The 22,465-nt window shown below is 39.8% G+C and overlaps 1 protein-coding gene across 1 annotated transcript in view; it reads left to right on the top strand.

The window, feature by feature from the left end:
• The window catches only part of LOC130019802 (myosin-IIIb), a 410,050-nt gene that overhangs the window by 136,958 nt on the left and 250,627 nt on the right, over positions 1 to 22,465 (top strand). The window contains exon 8 of the mRNA XM_056110474.1: positions 2,234 to 2,379. Within this exon, the coding sequence (XP_055966449.1) occupies positions 2,234 to 2,379 (146 nt within the window). The remainder of the gene's footprint in view (positions 1 to 2,233; positions 2,380 to 22,465) is intronic.

Raw genomic sequence — 22,465 nt, forward strand, 5'->3', positions numbered from 1 at the left:
GCCTGCTATGTAGGTGACAGGTTGTTCTATGCAGATAATGGCCAGGCCAAGAATGTGGGTCCCTGGAAAAAGGTTCTTCAGTTCAGATACCAAATGAACTGAAAGTTATGTGTGGTTGTTGGAGAAAGAGTGCAGCCTCAGGCAAGGCTGCAGGTACCTTTGGCAGACCTGCAAGGCCCTTTTACCAGGCCTGACAGAGAGCAGAACTAGTTTTCTATAATGCTTATAGCAATACTGGATGTTGAATGGCTTTTAACAACATACCCTTATTAACTTGCTATTCTGCACGCTGGTCATTTCCCCAGTAGAAATGAACTCTGAGATCTCAGAGGCTTCCCACAATTAGTACATCCGAGAAGAGATTTTCAAACCTGCATCTCAAGTCAAACCTGCTACTCCTACTGTCTTATGCTTCTTATTCAAGACCAATTGTATCTTGAAATTTCTCAGGTCACCTCTTCTTGCTTTGAACCCCCATTCAGGAAATCCCACTGACTCTCCCTTCAAAACACGTTATCAGAAATAGATTATTTCTGTGTCCTTGATGTTTCTACTTTGAATTCCTACATTAGTTTTTAAATTTAATTTTAATTAATTTGCTTTTATTAAATCGCTGTGAGGTCAACAGTTACAAAGTTGTCCATGATTGTGTTTCAGTCATCAGATATTCTAACACCTATCCCTTCACCAGTGTGCATTTCCCACCACCAATGTCCCCAATTTCCCTCCTTCAACCACTCACCCCCAATCTGCCTCTAGGGCAGACACTTGACATTAGCACATTTTAAACTGGTGTTATAAACTGCTATTTATTCTTCTGACATCCCATTTGAATGCACAGCAGTCAGACTGATCCTGCTCAGGGGAAGCCAAATCTGTCCCCACTCTGCTCTCCAGCTCAGTTGACCCACCTCACCCAGAGCCCTTCTGATGGTCTAAGAGAGTGGGAACCTTGTCACACTGGCCCCTGCTTTATTCACTTGCCATTGTCATTTATCTACCTTGTACATTGTTTTGACTAAAACCACTTTTAGACTTTTAAAGCTTTCCACCTGCCCCACAGCTGAAGGTCCTCTGTGATTGTTGAGAAGACAGATCTAGGGGTCTAGGTTTCTCCACATTCTCTGCCCCTACCCCCTATCCCACCACCTTTGTGGCAATGGAGGAGCTTTCCTGGTCTGAGTAAAATTCTTGGTGGAAATGAATTTTCCTACAGGAACCCATGCTTCCCAAATCTATGACAAGCCCAGGAGTATTTTCCGGCTCTGCTCTTCTTGTTGGCCCAGTTAGTCCACAAACGGGGGCAGCTGGGGACTCTGAAAAATGCAAAACAAATGTTGAAGTGTGAGGAGGGGGCAGCTGTTCTTAGGAAAAGGAATTGGAAAGGTGTGGTTCCTGTTTTATGCTAATGACATCATTTCCCCAACCTCTCTCTGCTCAACTGGCCACACTTGTGAGAATTTTGTGCTGAGGACAAACAGAAAAACTGTTCCTTGCTGTTGAGTACAGCATCTGGTAATGAGGTGAAGAAAACATAGTTTTTTCTGTTCTTTCATTTGGGATCGGGTTGGTAATGAGACCACATGCAGCTGTGCTCAGGGCTTACTCCTGCCTCAGTTATCAGGGATCACTCCTCAAGGTGCTTGGGGGGCCATATGTGCTGCCAGGGACTGAACCAGGTTCAGCTGTGTGCAAGACAAATGTCTTTCCTCTTCAATTTCTAGGACACCCCAAAGCTTTTTCTTAAATGATGAAAAGACTGAGGTGGTGAGATGACCGTTCTGGTGCCTCTCCTTGCCCTGTTTTTATTTTGGTACCTAGAGGATTTGTTGTAATATTTACTGTACTAAACTGGCACTTTTTCCTTCTTTTTTGTTTTTTGGGGGCCACAGCTGTGCTCAGGGCTTACTCCTGGATCTGCTCTCAAAGATCACTCATGAGGGCTAAGGGAATCACAGGGGGTGGAGGGAGGGGCAGGGGGTTTGAACTGGGGTTGGCCACGTGCATAACAAGTGCCCTCCTCTACTATTGCTCCCTAAATGAACAAATCAAAAAACCTAATAATACAAATGACAAATCAGTTGTAAATAAGGTCCAGAAAACACACACGTTATCATAATTGGAATCCAGTGGCCACCTCGCCAAGGAAACTGAAAAGGGCACAGCCACGGGCCTCTGACGATCTCTGCGGTGACAGTGGAGTTGATTGTTCTGTTCTGCTTTTGCCCGACAGGTCATTGCTTGTGAGCAGCAGTATGACTCTTCCTATGACGCTCGCTGTGACGTCTGGTCCTTGGGGATCACAGCTATTGAGCTGGGGGATGGAGACCCTCCCCTCTTTGACATGCATCCCGTAAAAACGCTCTTTAAGATTCCAAGGTAGGACACAAGATGGCGCTCTTGGCCCATTAGTTCTTTGGGAAAGCGGCGGATGGTTTGGTAAACATTTTCTTTCCGAACCTGAGAAAATCTGATCACAACATGTATTTCTTTTTGAAAAAGGAAAAGTGTGTATGTTGGGGGGGGGGAAGAAATATTTTATATTGCTAAAATATAACACCTAGGAATATTAGGACCTTGAAACCACCTCATATTTTCATTATTCGTTTTTCCCCTCAATGAATTTTGACCATTTCATTTGAAATGTTCATTTTTGTGTGTGCACAAGACTAGCAATGTCATGTTTTATTAGTTAGTTATCTAAATATTGTTGTTTTCTTATAAATTGCATAAATCGTCGCCGGCCTTTTTTTTTTTTTTCATTTAGAATCATTCCTACTTGGGAAAATTTGGGAGTCCAAAATAGTATATTTTTGCACTAAAAAAAAAGTGAATTTCAGAAAAATATTACGTCGGTCATGTGACTTGTTTTTCATTTTTAAGTTGCCTTGTCGAGGAAAAAAATGTGGGGAATGTGGCTTGTTTGTGGGGTGGGCATTTAAAAATCAGTCTTTTCTATGGTAAGCGTTGGTAGGGGTTGTCCCAGGTTTGGTTGTCTGTCTTCAGAAACGGATGGATGAGTGGCGAGCTCAAAGCTCTTCTTCTGTGGGGAATGAAGCTCCCCAGCGGCTCCATCCTGCTAGATTGCAGGTTGAGAGATTTGTATCTTTTCACGTTTCTCACTGGGCAGGCTGGGAGCGTTTAACTAGTTTAACAATGCAAGTGTTAACCTTTCCTTATCTGCACAGTCACACAGCCATCACAGCCTTTAAAAATTTTTCTCTTGATTGCAATTTGCATTTCTGATTAGGTCTATTTATATGCAGATGAGCCTCTGCATTGTTCATCATCATAATGTTATCATTTTGTACCTAATCCAGATGTGAGCAGCCACCCACTACTCTTGCAAAAATGACTGCCACCCAAGATAGGGTTAGTGTGGGTTTTTTTTTTTTTTTTTGCGTTTTTCCAAAGTATGAAAATAGATTCGAGGAGAAGACACAGCTCCTGACCTTTTAAATTAATAGATGGCTAAATGCTCAAAACAGTAATAAAATAGGAACCTAAAACAGCATTGTGAACAGTAATATGTCATATAATGGTGTTTGGCTATGTATGTTTGTGTGTGTGTGCATGTGTTTATATATTATAAATATTTTATATATATGCACACATGCACACAAACATTTGATAAGAGAGGATTCACTTAGATATATTTCTTCTCTTTATAAATTATTTTTTTCTGCTAGTACTTAAAAATATTAAGGCAGATGATTTCCTTAATTATTTGTAATTGAGTTTTAGGTGTACAATGTTCTAAAACCAATCCCACCACCAGTATCCACATCCTCATGTGTTGTATACATATACTAACTTCCAAAAACTAAAAAGGGGTACGTGAGTGCTTAAACTGACATACAAAACTATATATTTTCTCTCTGTACTTGGTGCTCAGCCATGCCTCTGGTTTTACTCATCTCTATATTATTCAGTTCCCTCATCTCTTCCACCTTCAGAAAAGCTTTCATATCTGAAATACAGATAACCAATCCTCAACCCCAAGCCCACACCTTGCCCAGGCCAGAGGGAACTCCAAGGACAGAACAACTACTAGAAAAAATGTTAGGGGTATCAGAAATTCTTTCTTCCTGGAGGAACCTCCTGCCCTTTCACTGTCTCTTGGCTCCTGTGAAAGTGACAAATCAGTTAGAACTAAGGAATGTCAACAATAATCGCTCAGCAGATAATCAGTGTGATTATGTGTGCTGAACTCTTGCCATTGTCACAACCCTAAGCTGTCAATTTGATAGTCCAGGGCAGGAAGCATTGGAGGGTTATTTATTTTTTTAAATTCATATACAGTACAGTTTTTTAATTCCTAGAACTGGGCGGGGGGGGGGGTTGTTGGGCTTCTACTTACTGTTATTAACTTGAAATTATCCTATTAGTCATGTTCTTTTTGGAAAGATTATTTGGGGTGGGGGGGGGAGTGGGAAATGTGTACACACACTATCTTAATTTTGAACACTAAGAATGAATCCTTCCACAGAGGGGGGAGGAAGAGGGAAGAAACGTGTACATATTTTAAATAGGCACTCCACGGGGACAGTGAGATAGTATAGCTGGTGGGGCACTTGCATGGCTAACCCAGGTTCCCCCAAATCCACCAGGAGTGATCCCTGAGCTCAGAGCCAGGAGTAAACTTTGAGCACTACTGGGTGTGGCCTCCTAAACCCAAAATAAGCACAATAGGCTCTCCAGTAATCTCTCCCCCTCCACCCCTCCCACTTTTTATCTATCAGCGTTCCCCCCCCCACCCCCCCATGGAGAAAAGCAGTGGACAAATCCACAGAAAAATAATTTTGATCCATTGGGTTTTAGAATCCCTCTCCTCCCCCTCAAAATATGAGCATTTTCAGCCTTCTGAAATTCTCTTTAATGAAAGCATGCTAAATCCATTTCAAAGAACTCTGGGATGATTTTCCCCCTCTGGCCTTCCTGTCTCACCTCTTTCCTACAAATCTTGTCCTTAATGGAAATACTGGAGTAAATTACTAGGTAAAGAAAGACAATAGAATGTGACGGAATCCGGAGAGATTGTGACTTTCCCAAGTGACAAAGGGCTTAGGAACTAAACTCAGACGTCAGCAAGGTGGGTGATTACACAGGTTCCTTGGGCGCTTCCAGCAAAAAGGAAGGGGAACCTAGCTTGGTCATGATGGTTCTTCCACTCACAGGCTCTTTGATATCCCCTTTTTACCTCCACCCACTTTTCTTCCCTTGACCTTCAGTTTAGAAGATAACCATCCTCCCCCAATCTTGACCTTCTTTGAAATTCTGTATGACTCAAAATCTTTCCTCTGCTAAGAGCACGCAGAAATCATCTGCTGATTGGCAGAGCATCCTCTATTTGCTGAACCTGTCAGCATGTGTCATCTTGCCTAATGCCTTTGCTCTGGAAATGTCACCCATCTCTGACAGTTGCTGTTCTGTCTGCTGCTGTTTTCCTCCAGAAGAAAACAGAAGAAAGAAAAAGAAAAGAGGAAAAGAATCAAAACTCTTTCTCTGGGCATCAAGGGGGTTCAACTATATCTCTTTCCTAAGGATTTTCTCTGTAAGGAATCTTTTTCAGTTGCAAACGTTTTGAAGGATCTTGTCCTGGTATATTTTTCACTGTGAAGGAGATCTGTTTCATAGTTGTCATGGCAGAAACCCACAGACTGGGTAGAAATATACAATGATGGTGGTCTCTTGGAAACCAGTTATCAATTCATAACTTAAGGTCTCAGACTGATGACATTTTGACCTCCACAGAGAGAATCAGAAGACAGCAGGGATGGGTGAGAGTGTGTGAAACCCATGTCACCTGCCTATTTAAGTGAGGTCGTTGTGGCTCTCTCTCTTCAGTGTCATTCTGCACATTACTTACACTTCTTTCTCTGTGGGAACATGCAGGATGCTTTTAAGATTGCTGGCAGATATGTGCTTGTCCAGGAGTGGTTGCAATCGATCAGTCTGAACCTTCTAGTTCCTGAAGCCAGTGACGGTCCTTTGCTTGCAGGTAATCTCTTTGCAGTCTACGAATCAAGAAAAAGAGGGCTCGTGATCATCACTGATTCGCGTTTGAGGCTGTTCTCACCAAATGTAGCTTATCTCTCATCCCAGTCTGTTAGCTTCCTAGAGATGCCAGCACAAACTTGGTTGTAGTGAAACAACAGTGATCTACCTCAGTTCTGGAGGCTGGGAGTCTGTGCTCAGGTATGGACAGAGTCCTCCTCTGGAGAACCTTCTTTCCTCTCCCAACCCTACCGTTGCTTGGTTTGAAGCAGCAGAATTCCCATCTCTCCATTTTTACACTGATTTTTTTTCCTTGTATCCCTGCCTTCTTTTCTACCTTATCTAGCAAGCACCCTTGTTATGAATTTAGGACCCATTCTATCTGGGGAGGATCTCATCTCAAAAGCCTTAGTTATATCTGCCTTGACTCTTACTTCCAAAGAGGTCACACTCTTAGGTTCTAAATGGATAAATCTGCTGGTGGGTGACAGTTGCTACTAGGCTGAACCCATTCTACCAACCGAACATCAAGATTTGGATGGAACATTGGGCCATACTCAACTGTGGTTAGGGCCTACTTTTGGACTTTTTCTCAGGGGTCACTCTTGGCAATGGCTGGGGAACCATACACAGAGACCATATGGGGTGTCAGGGATCAGCCTATGTGCAAGGTAATGTCCTTAATACCTGTACTATCTCTCAGGCCCCCAAACTTCCATGTTTATCATCTTGGCTGAGAAGATAATTTGGAACAGAGGGTAAGGTTCTTGTCGTGCAACCAGTAGACTTGGATTCAATCCTCAGCACCCCATATGATCCCCTAAGCCCTGGCAGGAGTGACACCTGAGCATAGAACCAGGAGTATTGGCAAATGTGCTCCCCTTCGCCCCCAAAAAATAAGAGGAAGAGAGAAATTAATTTGGAAGCAAAATAAGGAAAACTGGGCAAAGGCTGTGGTTCAAAAACCTGTAACTCAGCCTTTTCATGTGGTAGCCCAGGGTTGATTCCTGGTGCCGAATGGTCTCCTGAGCACTGCTGACTGCAGTCCCCAAACAAAAAAACGGTAAAAACAAAGGAAAACTAGCTAAATGATAACAGAGAAATAATAACTGCTACAATCTACCAAATGCACACTCAGTGGCAGGCACTGATAACTGTTTTGTAGAATTGGTTGCATTAAATCCCACTTCAACTCTAGGAGGTAGGGAGCATTGCTACATCCTTTTCTAGAGGAAAAAACTGGAAGCCTCTGATCATATGATTATGAAGTAAAAAATTATTGAACAAGTTTACTCCAAACCCCACATCTTTTACATTAAATCAAGTTAAGGGCACTGGAAAATTTAGAAGTAAATAAATATGGTGTCTTTATTTTTTAAAAAAGATTATAATCCAGCACTGCTCTTGCATCCAATCTTAAACTGACTTTGTAAACTTGAAAATTAGAATTTCATGAGCAATGATGATTGTATTAGGCAAAGAGAGAAAAACAGCAATCAAGAGCTCCAGCGTAGGTGAACAAGGCTCTTTTTGGTTCTCAGGACCAGAATTTCTGCCCTTCCTCAAACACCTTTTCAAGCAACTGCCTTTAGTTGCTAATTTAGAATGATTAAGACAAAGGTTTTAACTAACAGAGTAGCAGGAAATATATTATGTAAAAGCTGAGAGGCACTTCAGGTTATCTTTTTCTGTCCCAACCATCCCCCTCTTGCAAATCATGGAACTGTTATGTCAGTTGTTTCTGCATCTCTTCCTCATTGCCTGCTTTCTACTTTTTTTTTTTAAGAAGAAAAAGCTGAATTTGATTCTGGGCAAATGGAGATCTGTTTCTGGTGTCCTGAATTTGAATGCATTTTCTTGTGGAAACAGTATTTTAAGTGGTTATTTTGGAGGAGGCAATATAACACGTGAAATTCTTTTTTTGGGGAGCCTTAGTAGACTCTAGTGACTAACTAGAGCTTTAGAATTGAGTCTGAAGATTTAGCCTATATTTTTGTTTATGGGGGAAAGAAAGATTTCCAAGCTGTAAACTGCCCATTTTCAAAGATGCTTTGGAACACAGTTTACTGGAGATTTGGGATGCTGTGCCCTCCATGCTAGGTCATCTTTAGTTTTGTTGACTCAAAATCAGTCAGGTTGAATGCTTGAGTGAGAAAGAGGAATAATGGTCTTGTCTTTCAGGGAGAACATAGTTTTATTGTTTCTTATTCATTGGTAAAGGTGAAAGAGGTAGAAGTTGGTTAACCAAAAAAAAAAAAAGAAAGAAAGAAAGAAAGAAAGAAAGAAAGAAAGAAAGATAATCATGTTGGACTGCCTGAAATTTACAGTGTAGGACAGGCTGTGGGTTTGGGGTTCTGAAAGCTTAGGTGCCCATCTGAAAAATTTCTGAGTTTTTCCTAAAAATCTCAGTGATTCAGGGTACACACCTGACTCTTATTCTGAAACAGAGTCCTTGGACTGAATTATTATTTAATTTCATCTGAATTTCTGTCACTTTTTTTTTAAAGGTAAATAGCTCCTTTATTCTAACTTTTCTAATTCAGAAGCCAAATTGTTCCAACATGGGAAGCCTACTCCTCAGCTGCGGAAAAATTGCCGAGACAGCGGGGAGCCCTGAGTCACCAGTAATTGTCTTACTATTACAGAGTCGGCACCGGACATTTCCCTTCAGGGCAGTGAAATATAAGCAGAAGAAATTAAACCTAAACAATTGTTGGTGAAGTGTAATGAATGGGGGGATGAGGGGGGTGGGTGTTTAATGGCACAAGGAGGCAAGCTCTGCCCTGAGGGAATTTTGGTTTCTCTTCACCAACCCAGGTCACTTAGTTATTGGGCTTTTGAGCAATGAACCCTCCCAATCCCAAGACTTTGCTCATAAAGCAGAAGGAGCTAGAAGAATTAGCATCATTTAGTGTTTATTGAGTGCTTAATTGCAGAAAGCTTTAAAAATATATCACTAAAAAAATAATCATGTTATAAAAAATAATCATCTTTTTCATTTTGGGGTAAGGGATTTATAATCTCCATTTTTATGGATTGTGGTCCCTATTTCACTCAGTCAATCTTGGGAGTGCCTGGAGGTAACCCCCCTACTAATGGGGGTACCCTCTTCATGGGAACTCAGCTGGAGGCAGCTGGCAGTAATGGCCTGGAAGTCTTCTGCTCCGTAAAACATGTTTCCAAATGCTTTATTTTGAGTTGAGCAGCTGGGGCCATGAGTGCCAGTGGAGGTACAGCTTGTTGCCCCTTATATCTTGGAATGCCCAGAGGGTTACATTTTGCAAAGTTTCATTTGAGGATCAAGAATCAAGACAGAAAGAAACATACCTTCAAGGATTACCAGTCCCCTTTGAGTAGAGTAAGAAGCCCATCATGAGAGAAGGGAATGACTGAAGACTCCAAGGTGTTCACTTAGAGCAGTATCTGTGCTTTCTCCCTCATTACCTGGCTTTCATTATTTTGGCCCCAATCACTTTGGTTAATTCCAATTTAGTTTCTAAAAGATGGGGAGATGGGCAAAGAGGGCAGGCAAGGAAACAGAGCTCAAGATAGTACTAAAGAAATTAAGGCAATCTAGTTTTCTCTTGACTCTGAAAATGAAAGCCTAGAGAAGATAGGGAATAGTTGTAAACCGCTTTTATGATTGGCATACTGGCAGGGACAAAATCAAGGATGAAGAGAGATGAGGTGGCAATCTGGGAGAAGACTTTGAATAGCTGGAGCTGTCTATTCCAGAAGAATCCTAGAGTCAGACGAAGTTGGTATCATCAAGAAGAAAATACAGAATTGTGGTCAAGCATAGTTGGTCAGTTATCTGCTGGTATGTAGCAAATGTAATGCTTAAAAACATTGCTCTTATATTTTTTCTTATGAAATGTAATGATCTGTGAGTTCTCTGAGTGGTTCTCTGGATCTTTGTTGGGTTAGCCCCTATATCTGCACTCAACAGGGGATTTGCCTGGGGGCTGGCTGGTCTAGGATGTCAGTGGGTTCAATAATTTTGCTTCATGTCATTTCTTATCTACCAAAAGGCTAGCTGGGGCTCTTCTACACTGACAACAAGGTTCCAAGCACAGAGTCAGAAAGGGGTAGAAAACTAGGTCATTATTGCAGTATATGGTATTCTAAGTCAGTCTTCGTGTGTTCAAGTGCCACCATCTCATGATTTCCTTTTCCCAGTTTCCTTCCTTGTAAAAGGAAGACATAATACTATTACCCCCAACAGAGCTGTTATGAGTAGTGAGTACAAAGTCCTCAGATCAGGATGTAGTAGTAAGCATTGGGTTTATTCTAGGTGCTGTCAAAGAAAAGATCCCAAAGGTGAATTTATATTGTAAGGAGTTAATTTTTCTTGTAGCGCAAGAATTCAGACCTTTCATTTAAAAGAGCTATCCATGAGATCAATCCATTTGAAAGTTCAGCTAATTGTTTGATTGATGATTATATGGGGAATTGAGAGAGAATGAAGACTGATTTCTCAATAAAGCCCCACTAGTTTGTACCTATCAGAAGGTCTCTGCCATGAATATTCATTGTCATAATGCCTTTCATAAGACCTACTGCTAGATGTGAATTCTCTTCCACCCATGAATACAATGACAGGAACTACCCATTTGGATGCAGTTCTCTTGGTAATTGCCATCAGCGTCTAAAGAGATCCAAAGTCCAGTGCTTTTTTCTATCATATAAGTTCCATCCTTTGTGGCAGCTTTATTGGTGAGTTGTGTGATGGGGACTTGACCGCTTGTCTCTAGAGGATTCCTTCTACCCCATTGCTAGGCATAACCTTCCCCCTTGGTTCTGGAAATTTTTTATATTCAAGTAAAGGAACATTTGTAGGAGTTCTAGAAAAGAGCCATCGTTCCAAGATTGGGTCCTATTTTGCTCACTTTTTTTCTGTGAAAGAGAATGACCCCCTACCCCAGCTCAGTCTGGAAAGGCTGAAAACATGGCACAGGGAGACTGAAACCGGAGCTAGCAAGGGGGTTGTAAGGAGAGTGCTTAGTTGTAGTAGAGGAGCTCAAGTTTCTTGGCTGGGATGAGTGATAACCCTTGCTCGGCACTGAGAGAATATTAAGCTGTAACTGATGATCCAGTGTCAGTGATCTCTGAAGAAGTCGGAGTAGAAGGAAGAGTGTTGGAGGAGTGGAAAAAGAAGGTGCTACCTTTTTTCAAAGAAGGAAAGGCAGCAGAATCTGAAAACTTTCATTTGGTAAGTTTGACTTCTACCTTGGACTCATTACTGAGATGCCTGCCCACTCTTAGAATACTACTTGAATTCTTAGAAATAAACCCCTGTCATTGTTCACATAGGTTCACCAAAAATGAGGCATGTCAGGCTAACATCCTTGTTTGGTATTCTTGCAAAGCCAATCCAAGTGGGACTGGGGATGTGTTTCAGTGGTAGAGGACATGGCTTGTGTGTTGAGGACCTAGGTTCAATTCCCAGCACTACCTAAATCTATAAAACAACAAAAACATTTTTTTAAATTTGTTTTAGCTTTTTAAAATTTATTTATCTTTCCTTTGTTAGTTTTGTTATTTATATCTATGTTTTACTCTAGCATCAATATTATTGTTTTATAATTGTGGGGCTGCTACAGATACAAGTTTCCTCCAACATTATTCCAAGTCATTTCCCTCCACTAAGCATCATTCAATCGCACTTCTAGTGATCATGAAAATGTTGTAGACACAGGATGTTTGGAATTTTGTCCTTAGTAAAACCTATTATGATATTTCTGTGGCCAAGATGAAAACATGTTGACTATGGAATGGTGGTAGTGGGAAGGTGGTGTTGAGGTGCATAGATCATGGTATTAGTGCCAAGATGGCCAAGGAAGTGCCAGAGATTGCAATTTTCCTACCTGCTGAGTGTTTTCAGATAGGTAAGGAATTGATTGACACTTGTTGCCAGTTTGTCCCATTTATGGAAAGGGTAGCTGGTGAGATGGATAACAGACTTGACATTTTCAACAACCTGTTGTGAAGAACAATGCGATTCTAACAAGCATACATACTCAAAGTCATGGGGGTAAAGTGAATTTAATTATGCTATAACCAAGGGTAGAGTCAAATTTATAAGTTAACAGGAGATTTGAGGGTAAAGACAAATAACCATCCCAAGCCCCACACTTACTATTTCAGGCAGAGCCCCTTTGGGAATTTTAGCTTCATTCTGAGCATCATACTCAAACTGCCACAGCAGACTTACCCAACAGGCTTACCCAGCAGAACTCTTAACAGATCAAAGCCTTTTAGATCAAACCTCTGAGGAGGAGAATAGCTCCATCTCCTTGACCTGGCTGTTCTGCGCTGCAATAAAGGGCCCAAATTGGAGAGAGATCACAGTGGGCAAGGTACTTGCTTTACACATGGCTCCCTCTGGTTCTGTCCTGGCATTGCATAGGTCACCCTCGTAACACCACAGAGTGATCCCTGAGTGCAGAGCCAGGAGTAAGCTCTGAGAACTGCTGGGTGAGGCTCCAAAAGTCTGACTCAAAACTAAAGGGACCCATCTAAGAAGTTTTCATTGGCATCCTCTCTATAGTTTGCGGCTACTCAAAGGAGAAGGTTGTGAGTGATCTGTTCAGCTTCCAGATGAGGGCCATTCCCTACAGCAGCAAGTGTCATGGGGCCGGGGAAAGAAAATGACAGCTGAGATTTTCTGGGGACCTTAAACCGGGATCTAGGTCCCCTACATTGCCCCCCTCGATTTCCCCAGACATAAAGTGCTCTGGAGTTATGCTCAACATTTGAACAACTGTACAATTAATTTTACAATTAATCTAAATGACCCTAGGTTTTACATTTTAAAGTTCCCTTAGGTGAATCTAAAGTGTGCCCAAGGTTGAGAAAACCCTTCCTGACACAAGGATCAGATAACTGCGTATTTATATTTCAAACTGCTCTGTCTGTGTCTATCTGGTTTGGAAAATCTGACTCCTGCTTTTCACATGCTAACTCTATCATTATACTAACCTTAACTATGCATAGACATAAATGTACCAGTTGTCCCAAATTTAGCACTGTAGTACTGTCTTCTTGTTGTTCATCGGTTACTGGGCTCAAGTGGGCCAGTAAGGTCTCCATTGTGAGACTTTGTTGTTACTGCGTTTGGCATAGCGAATACTTCACAGGGAGCTTTCCAGGCTTTGCTGTCTGTGCGAGATTCTCTCGGGAGCTTTCCAGGCTCTCCGAGAGGGGTGGAGGAATCGAACTTGGGTTGGCCAGGTTGGCCAGATCGGCAGCATGCAAGGCAAACACCCTACCCACTGTGCTATACTTCACTTGCTTTTTAAGTTTGAAAACAGCAAAATTTAACATCTAAATCCTGTACAATACCTAGCCCTAACCCTAACCCTAACCCATGTAAGACTGACCTTGAACTGATATGAAAAATGACCAAAATTTTCTCAAATTTAAAGATCTCCCTGTACTTAAGTTTCATTTTGATGCATGAACACAAGACAGTTAAGACCTAAAACCTCCTCAGAACCTAACCTTTTCACTAGCCCTAGGCTCATCCTAATGCTAATCCTATCAGTATACTAACATTAATTCAAGCATAAGCATGAAACAACCAGTTAATCCAATTATAACAATTGCTCAATTCTTCACTTTCCATTTTAAGTTTGAATAACAGTAACACTTAATACCTAAACCCTATATGATCACTAACCCTAACCCTAGCCCTAATCCTAATTCTAACCCTAACCCACACTAAACCTGAGCTTTTCTGATGGCAAAAGATACCAATTCTCCTAAAATGTAAGATCTCCCTGCACTTAAGATACATTTTTAATTATGAACACAGAAAAAGCTAATGCATAAATTCTCCAGGGACCTAACCTTAACATTAGGGACAAGGGAAAATCATAATACTAATCCTATTCATATAAAAACCATTATGCAATTTAGGCATAAATCTACCAGTTAGCCCCATTTTAACAATTTTTAATACTTAGCTTGTTTTATTAACTTGAAAACAGCAATACTTAACACCTGAATGGTACACAGACCCTAACCTAACAGCAGCCCTAATCCTAAACCTAACCCAAACTAAGCCTGACCATTACTAGTCAAAATGAGAAATTTTTCTAAATATGTCATATATATAACTTTAATTTTAATGTATGAACAAAAAAGTCAGATTTAAAACCACAATCTAGCCCTAACCCCAGAAATAGGCTAATCCTAATGATAAATCCTATCATAATACTAATTCTGACCCAAGTATAAGCAAAAACCTAATAGCCCATTTTAACAATCATCCAATGCTTTATGTGCCCTTTTAACTTTGAACACAGAAATTCTTAACATCTAAATCCTAAATAATCCTTAGCCCTAACCATAGACCTAATCCTAGTATTAACCCTACCCATACTTATCCTCACTTTTACTGATGCTAGATATGACCAATTTTTCTAAATTTGGAGATATACTTAACTTCCATTTTAATGTATGAATATAAAAAAGTTAAGACCTAAAACATCTGAAAACCTAATCCTAACCCTACCCCCTAGGCTAATTTTGATACTAATCCTATCATAGTACTAACCCTGACTCAGCATAGGCATAAACCTACCAATTAGGTAAAATTCAACACTTGCCCAATCATTCATTTGCCTTTTAACTTTGTGCATAGCAGTACTTACCTACCTGAACACTACACAGTCCCTAGCCCTAACTCTAGCCCTAATCCTAATCAATAGTAAATGTACCTATACTGATGTCAAAAACTACCAATTTGGGGGACTGGAGTGATAATACAGTGGCAGATCATTTGCCTTGCATGTGGCCGACCGGGGTTCAATCCCCAGCATTCCATATGGTCCCCCAAGCACCACCAGGAGTAATTCCTGAGTTCAGAGCCAGGAGTAACCCTGAGCATCGCTGGGTATGACCCCAAAATCCAGAATACATACATAAATAAATAAAATCTTCCTCTGTTTTGAAGCCAAGCCCCCAAATGAATGATTATCCCAAATTTAAGGATCTCCCTAGACTTTCATTTTTAAGAATGAACGTAGAAAAACTTAATGCCTAAACCACACACAAACCTTACCCTAACCCTAGCACTTGGCTAATCCTAATGCTAATCCTGTCATTATACTAATCCTGACAAAAGCGTAGGCAAAAGCATATCAATTAACTCAAATTTAACAATCACCCAATACTTCACTTGACTTTGAACATAGCAATTCTTCACACCTAAATGCTAAACAATGTACAACACTAATTGTAGACTTAATCTGATACCTAACCCTCATACTATGCCTACCCTTGAATGATGCCAAAAATGAAAATTATATGAAATTTAAAGATCTACCTATATCTAACTTTCACTTTTGAGCATGAATACAGAAACACCTGAGACCTAACCTAAAGACAATTTAACTCTAACCCTGACTCAATCCCATTAGTAATACTATCATTATACTAATCCTGTCTTAAGCATAGGCATAAACATACGAATTAACCCAAAGTTAACAATCTTCCAATACTACACTTGCCTTCTTAACATTCACTATGACAAAACTTAACACCTAAACCCTACGGAATTCCTAATCCTAACTCTAGCCCTAATCCTAACCCATACTAAGCCTGACTCTTACTGATGCTAAAAACTACCAATTTTATTAAATTTAAAGATTTGCCTATAATTATCAATACTTTTTAAGTATGAACTGATAAAAAGTTAACATACAACTCATGAAAATAAAACCCTAGCCTATCCCTAAACTAATTCTAATTCCGATTTTATCAATACACTAACCCTAACCAAAAAGCATAGACATAAACCTACCAATTAACTAAAATTTAAGTTGCCCAATTCTGCAATTCTGTTTTTATCTGGAAAAACAGGTAGACTCACACCTAAAACCTACACATTTCCTGGCTCTAATCTTAACTAATACTTAGCCTATCTCTTCCTGATGCTAAAAATTTGCAATTACCCTAAATTTAAATTGGCCTATACTTAACTTTCATTTTTATGTATGCACCCAGAAAAACGAATGCTTAAACCATCCAAACTTAACCCTAACCTTAGCTGGAGACTAATGCTAATCCTATTATTATACTCCCCCTGACCTAACAGACACAAATCTACCAATTAGCTCAAATTTAACAATCACCCAATAATTCACTTGCCTTTTTAGCTTTGATCACAGAAATACTTAACACCTAAAGCCTACACAATCCCTAAATCTAGCAATAATCCTAACCTATAGTAAATCTGACCTTTACTCTATGCCAAAACTGCTAATTTTTCTTTACTTAAGAAATTTCCTGTACTTGACTTTCATTTTAATGTATAAACATAGAGAAATCTATCAAACAAAAATTTCACAAATTTAAACCTACCCTAGGTTAATCCTAATAATAAACCTATCATTATTCCAAACCTGACCCAAGCATAGGCAAAAATGTAAAAATTAGCTTAAATTTAATAATCAACTAAAACTCCCTTGACTTTTTAACTTTGAACACAGCCAATACTGTACACACAAAAAAATCTACACAATCCATAACCTTAGTCATAGCCCTATTCTTTTTTAATTTATTTTTTAAAATTTTATTGAATCACTGTGAGATAGTTACAAGCTTTCATGTTTGGGTTACAATCACACAATGATCAAACACCCATTCCTCCACCAGTGCACATTCCCCACCACCAACATCCCTAGAATACCCCTCCCCTCCTTTCCCACCCTCCCCCTGCCTCCATGGCACACAATATTCTCCATAATCTCTCTCAACTTTTGGGCATTATGGTTTGCAATACAGACAATGAGAGGTTATCTTGTTTGGTCCTTTATCTACTTTCTGCACACATCTCCCACCCTGACTGATTCCTCCAGCCATCATTTTCTTAGTGATCCCTTCTATATTCCAGCTGTCTTCTCCCCTTCGCTAGTGTCTTGTATATCCTGGATATTAATCTCTTATCAGATGGGTATTGGGTAAATATTCTTTACCATTCTGTGGGCTTTTTCTATATTTTGGTCACTGATTCTTTTGAAGTGCAGAAGCTTCTTAGTTTGATGTAGTCCCATTTGTTTATGTTTGCTTCCACTTGCATGGTCAGTGCTGTTTCATCCTTAAAGATACTTTTAGCTCAATGGTATCTTCAAAGATGTCACGCCACTGGCCGAGCAAGTGAAAACAGAGATAGACAAATGGGACTATCTTAAACTAAGAAGCTTCTGCACCTCAAAAGAAACAGTGACCAAAATACAAAGACAGTCTACAGAATGGGAAAGGATATTCACCAAATACACATCTGACAAGGGGTTGATATCAAGGATATACAAGGTACTGGTTAAACTCCACAAGAAGAAATCACCCAACCCCATCAAAAAATGGGGTGAGGAAATGAACAGAAACTTTCTCAAAGAAATTCGATTGGCAAAAAGGCACATGAGAAAATGCTCTACATCACTAATCATCAGAGAGATGCAGATCAAAACCACAATGAGATATCATTTCACACCACAGAGACTGGCCCACATCCACAAGAACAAAAGCAACCGGTGCTGGCGCGGATGTGGCGAGAAAGGGACCCTCCTTCACTGCTGGTGGGAATGCCGGCTGGTCCAACCCTTTTGGAAAACAGTATGGACGACTCTCAAAAAAAATTAGAATCTGATCTGCCATTTGACCCAGCTATAGCACTCCTGGGAATATATCCCAGAGAGGCAAAAAGGTATAGTCGAAGTGACATCTGCAATTGTTTGTTTATTGCAGCACTCTTTACAATAGCCAGAATCTGGAAAAAACCTGAGTGCCCAAGAGCAGATGACTGGTTAAAGAAACTTTGGTACATTTACACAATGGAGTACTATGTAGCTGTTAGAAAAGATGAAGTTATGAAATTTACATACAAGTGGTACTACATGGAAAGTATCATGTTAAGCGAAATGAGTCAGAAAGAGCGGGATAGACACAGAAAGATTGCATTCATCTGGGGAACATAAAGCAACAAAAAGGGAGACTAGCACCCAGGAATGGCTGAGATTAGTACCAGGAATTTTGCTCCATGAATGGAAGGCCAGCCACACGTGCTAGGTGAAAAGGAAGCTCAGATAGAGAAGAGAGCACCAAATGAAGGGTGTTGTGAGAACCCTCCCAGGGTGGGAGAAGCATGCTAAAAGTAGTCTATAGAACAAACATGATTGCCACTCAATGCCTCTCTTGCAAAACACAGTACCCAAAAGAAGAGAGAGAGAACAAGGGGGAATACCCTGCCACAGAGGCAGGATGGGACGGGGGGACGGGGGGTTGGGGGGGGGATGCTGGAACCTGTGGTGATGGATGACGGGCACTGGTGGAGGGATGGGCACTTGATCATTGTATAACTGAAACCCAAGCACAAAATTTGTAAGCCTATAACTGTACCTCATGGTGTTTCACTAATAAAAAAAGAAAAAAAAAGATACTTTTAGCTCAATGTCATCCTTAAAGATACTTTTAGCTCTACACCTTAAACCTCAAATGTAGAGTTCTGTCTACATTTTTCTCTATGTACCTTATGGATTCAGGTCTGATATTGAGCTCTTTAATCCACTTTGATCTGACTTTTGTGCCTGGCATTAGAGAGAGGTCAGAGTTCATTTTTTTTGCAGGTACCTATCTAGTTTTCCCAGCACCAAATATTGAAGAGGCTTTCTTTGTTCCACTTCACATTTCTTGCTCCTTTGTCAAAGATTAAGTGAACATACAATTGGGGATCTGTGACAAAATATTCAACTCTGTTCCATTGGTCTGCAGGTCTGTTTGTAGCCCAGTACCATGCATAGCCCTATTATTAATTGTAACTCTAACCCATACTAAACCTATTCTTTCTGGTTGCCAAAAACCAGTCATTATCCTAAATTTAAAGATTTACTTATACTTTCATTTCTAAGTATGAGCACAATAAACCTAACAACCAAAACCTTGAAAAACTTAAACCTACCCCTAGCCCTAGAGTAATGTCAATGATAATTTAATCATTATTTTAACACTGACAAAGCATAGGAATGAATTTACCAAACTGCTCAAATTTAACAATCAATTTGCCTTTTAACCTTTGAACACAGGGTCTTGTACGGGTCAACCTGATTCAGTAAGATAATAAATAAAATAAGATAATAAAAAATAAACTTTGAACACAGCTATAATTAATACCTAAAGCCTACATAATGCCTTACCCTAACCTTAGCCCTAATCCTAATCCTAAGGTAAGCAATAGGATGTCTGACCTTTACTCTATAACAAAAACTAATTTTGCTAATTTAAAAATATCTCTATATTTTCATTTTTAGACATGAACACAGAGAAAGTTATCACCTTAAACCTCATGAAACGAACCTTAACCCTAGTCCTAGGCTAATCCTAACCCTAACAGTATACTAAACATGACCCAGGCATAGTCATGAACCTACAATTAGCTCAAATAAAACAGTATCTCAATACTTGCCTTACTAAATTTCAACATAACAATACTTAACATCCAAACCTTACATAATCTGTAATCCTAACCTTAGCACCAATTATAATCATAACCCTATTCACACTAAGTCTATTACTGATGCTCCAAGCTAGTAAATAGCCTAAATTACAAGATATAAATACACATTTATTTATTTATTTATTTATTTTTACTTTTAATTTTTATTAGTGAAACACCATGAGGTACAGTTGTAGACTTACAAATTTTTGTGCTTGGGTTTCAGTTATACAATGATCAAGTACCCATCCCTCCACCAGTGCCCATTCTCCACCATCAATGATCCCAGCATCCCTCCCACCCCACATCTTCCCATTCCCCCCTGCCTCTGTGGCAGGGCATCCCTTTTTGTTCTCTCTCTTCTTTTGGGTGTTGTGGTTTGCAAAAGAGGCACTGAGTGGCAACCATGTTTGGTCTAGAGTCTACTTTTAGCATGCTTCTCCCATCCTGGGAGGATCCTCCCAACACACTTTATTTAGTGCTCCCTTCTCTATCTGAGCTGCCTTTTCCCCTAGCATATGTGGCTGGCCTCCAAGCCATGGAGTAAACCTACTGGTACACTTTTATTTTTAAGTATGAACACAGAAAAAGTTAGCACCTAATCTGTTGACAAACCTAACCTAACCGTAACCCTAGGTTAATCCCATTGCTAATTTTATCATTATACTAACCCTGATAGACATGAATCTAAAAAGTAGTCCAAACTTGACAATCACACACTTCATTTGCCTTTTATACTTTGAACACGCTAATATTTGCCAGCTAAATACTAAATAATCCCTAACCCTTACCCTAGTCCTAATTCCAATTCTAACCCATGCTAACCATGATCTTTACTGATGACAAAAACTACCAATTATCCTTAAAATTAAGATCTATATATACTTTGTTTTTATTTTTAAGTATGAGCACAGAAATATCTGACATGTAAATTTCCCAAACCTAAATTTAACCCTACCCCCAAGGCAAATCCTGTTGCTAATTCTATCAGCATATTAACCCTGAACCAAACATAGGAACAAACCTACATACCCTAAATCTAATAGTTTCCCAAGTGAAGACTTGCTTCTTAAACTTTGAACACAGCAACACTTAACTCCTAAACTGTATACAAGTCCTAACACTGATTCTAACACTAACTCTAAACTGTACTCATCCTGATCTGATACCGAAAGTTACAAGTTATCCTTAGTATCAAGATCTACCTATACTTAATTATTATTAAGAATGAACACAGGGGCTGGAGTGACAGTGCAGCAGGTAGGGTGTTTGCCTTGCACTCAGCCGACCCAGGTTCAATTCCCAGCATCCCATGTGGTCCCCTGAGCACCACCAGGAGTAATTCCTGAGTGCAGAGCCAGGAGTAACCCCTGTGTGTGTGACCCAAAAAGCAAAAAAAAAAAAAATGAATACAGAAAAAGACTAGTACCTGAACCCTCAAAATCTAATCCTAAACCCACCCCCAAGGGGAGTCATAATGTTAATCCTACTAGTGTAATAACCCTGACTCAAGTATAGGCATGTACCTACATATTAGCCTAAATTTAACAATTGCCACACATTTCACTAGCTTTTTGAACTTTGGACACAGAAATACTTAGTTCCTAATCCCTACACAATTACTAATCCAAACCCTTGCCCTAAACCTAACTCTAACCCAGCTTGACCTTTACTGATGCTCCAAACCACCAATTATCCTTAATGTTGAGATTTACATATACTTAATTTTTACATTCACATATGAACATAAAAAATTTAGGCATATAAAGGCATTTTCAAGTATGAAACATCACTGACCAAGCAAGTTGAAACAATACAAATAAATGGGACTACATTAAACTAAGAAACTTCTGCACCTCAAAAGACATTTCTTTAAAATACAGAAAGAGCCCACAGAATGGGAAAATATATTTACCCAATACACATCAGATGGTCTGGAGCGATAGCACAGCAGGTAGGATGTTTGCCTTGCACAAGGCTGACCCGGGTTCAATTCCTCCACCCCTCTCAGAGAGCCCGGCAAGCTACCCAAAGTATCTTGCCCGCATGACAAAGCCTGGCAAGCTACTTGTGACATATTCGATATGCCAAAAACAGTAATAACATGTCTCACAATTTGTTGTGAGACTTTACTGGTGCCCACTCGAGCAAATCAATGAATAATAGGACAGTGCTACAGTGCTACAGTGCGACTCATCAGATAGTGGCTTAAAATCCAGGGTATACAAGACACTGGTAGAACTTTACAAGGAAAAAACCTCTAACCACATCAAAAAATGGGAAGAAGAAATAAATGGAAACTTCCTCAAAAAAGAAATTCAAATGGCCAAAAGGCACATGAAAAATGATCTACATCGCTAATCATCAGGGAGATGAAAATCAAAACAACAATGAGGTTGTGTATAACAATCATCTTATACACCAGAAACTGGCACACATCAATAAGAACAACAACAACCAGTGCTGGTGCAGATGCGGGGAGAAAGGGACTTTCATTCTTTGATGGTGGGAATGCAAACTATATAGACATTCCTCCAAAAACTAGAAATTGAGCTTCCATATGAACCAACAATACCCTTCCTGGAAATATATTCAGGAGATGCAAAAAAAAAAAACCAGTAGAAATGACATCTACACTTGTATGTTTATTGTAGCACTGTTCACAATGGCCAGAATTTGGAAAAAACCTGAGTGCCCAAGAACAGATGACTGGTTAAAGAAAATTTGGTACATCTACACAATGGAATAATATGCGGCTGTTAGAAGAGATGAAATCATGAAATTTGCATATAAGTGAATGGACATAAAAGAGTATCATGCTAAGCGAAATGAGTCAGAAATAGAGGGATAGGCATAGAATGACTGCACTCATTTGTGGAATATAAAGTAGCATAATATGAGACTAACACCCAAGGACAGTAGAGATAAGGGTCAGGGGGATCATATCACAAGAACCTGATCCCACATGCTGGG

This window comes from Sorex fumeus, unplaced genomic scaffold (assembly GCF_029834395.1).
Source record: "Sorex fumeus unplaced genomic scaffold, SorFum_2.1 ptg000009l, whole genome shotgun sequence".
In the NCBI taxonomy this organism is placed as follows: Eukaryota; Metazoa; Chordata; class Mammalia; order Eulipotyphla; family Soricidae; genus Sorex; species Sorex fumeus.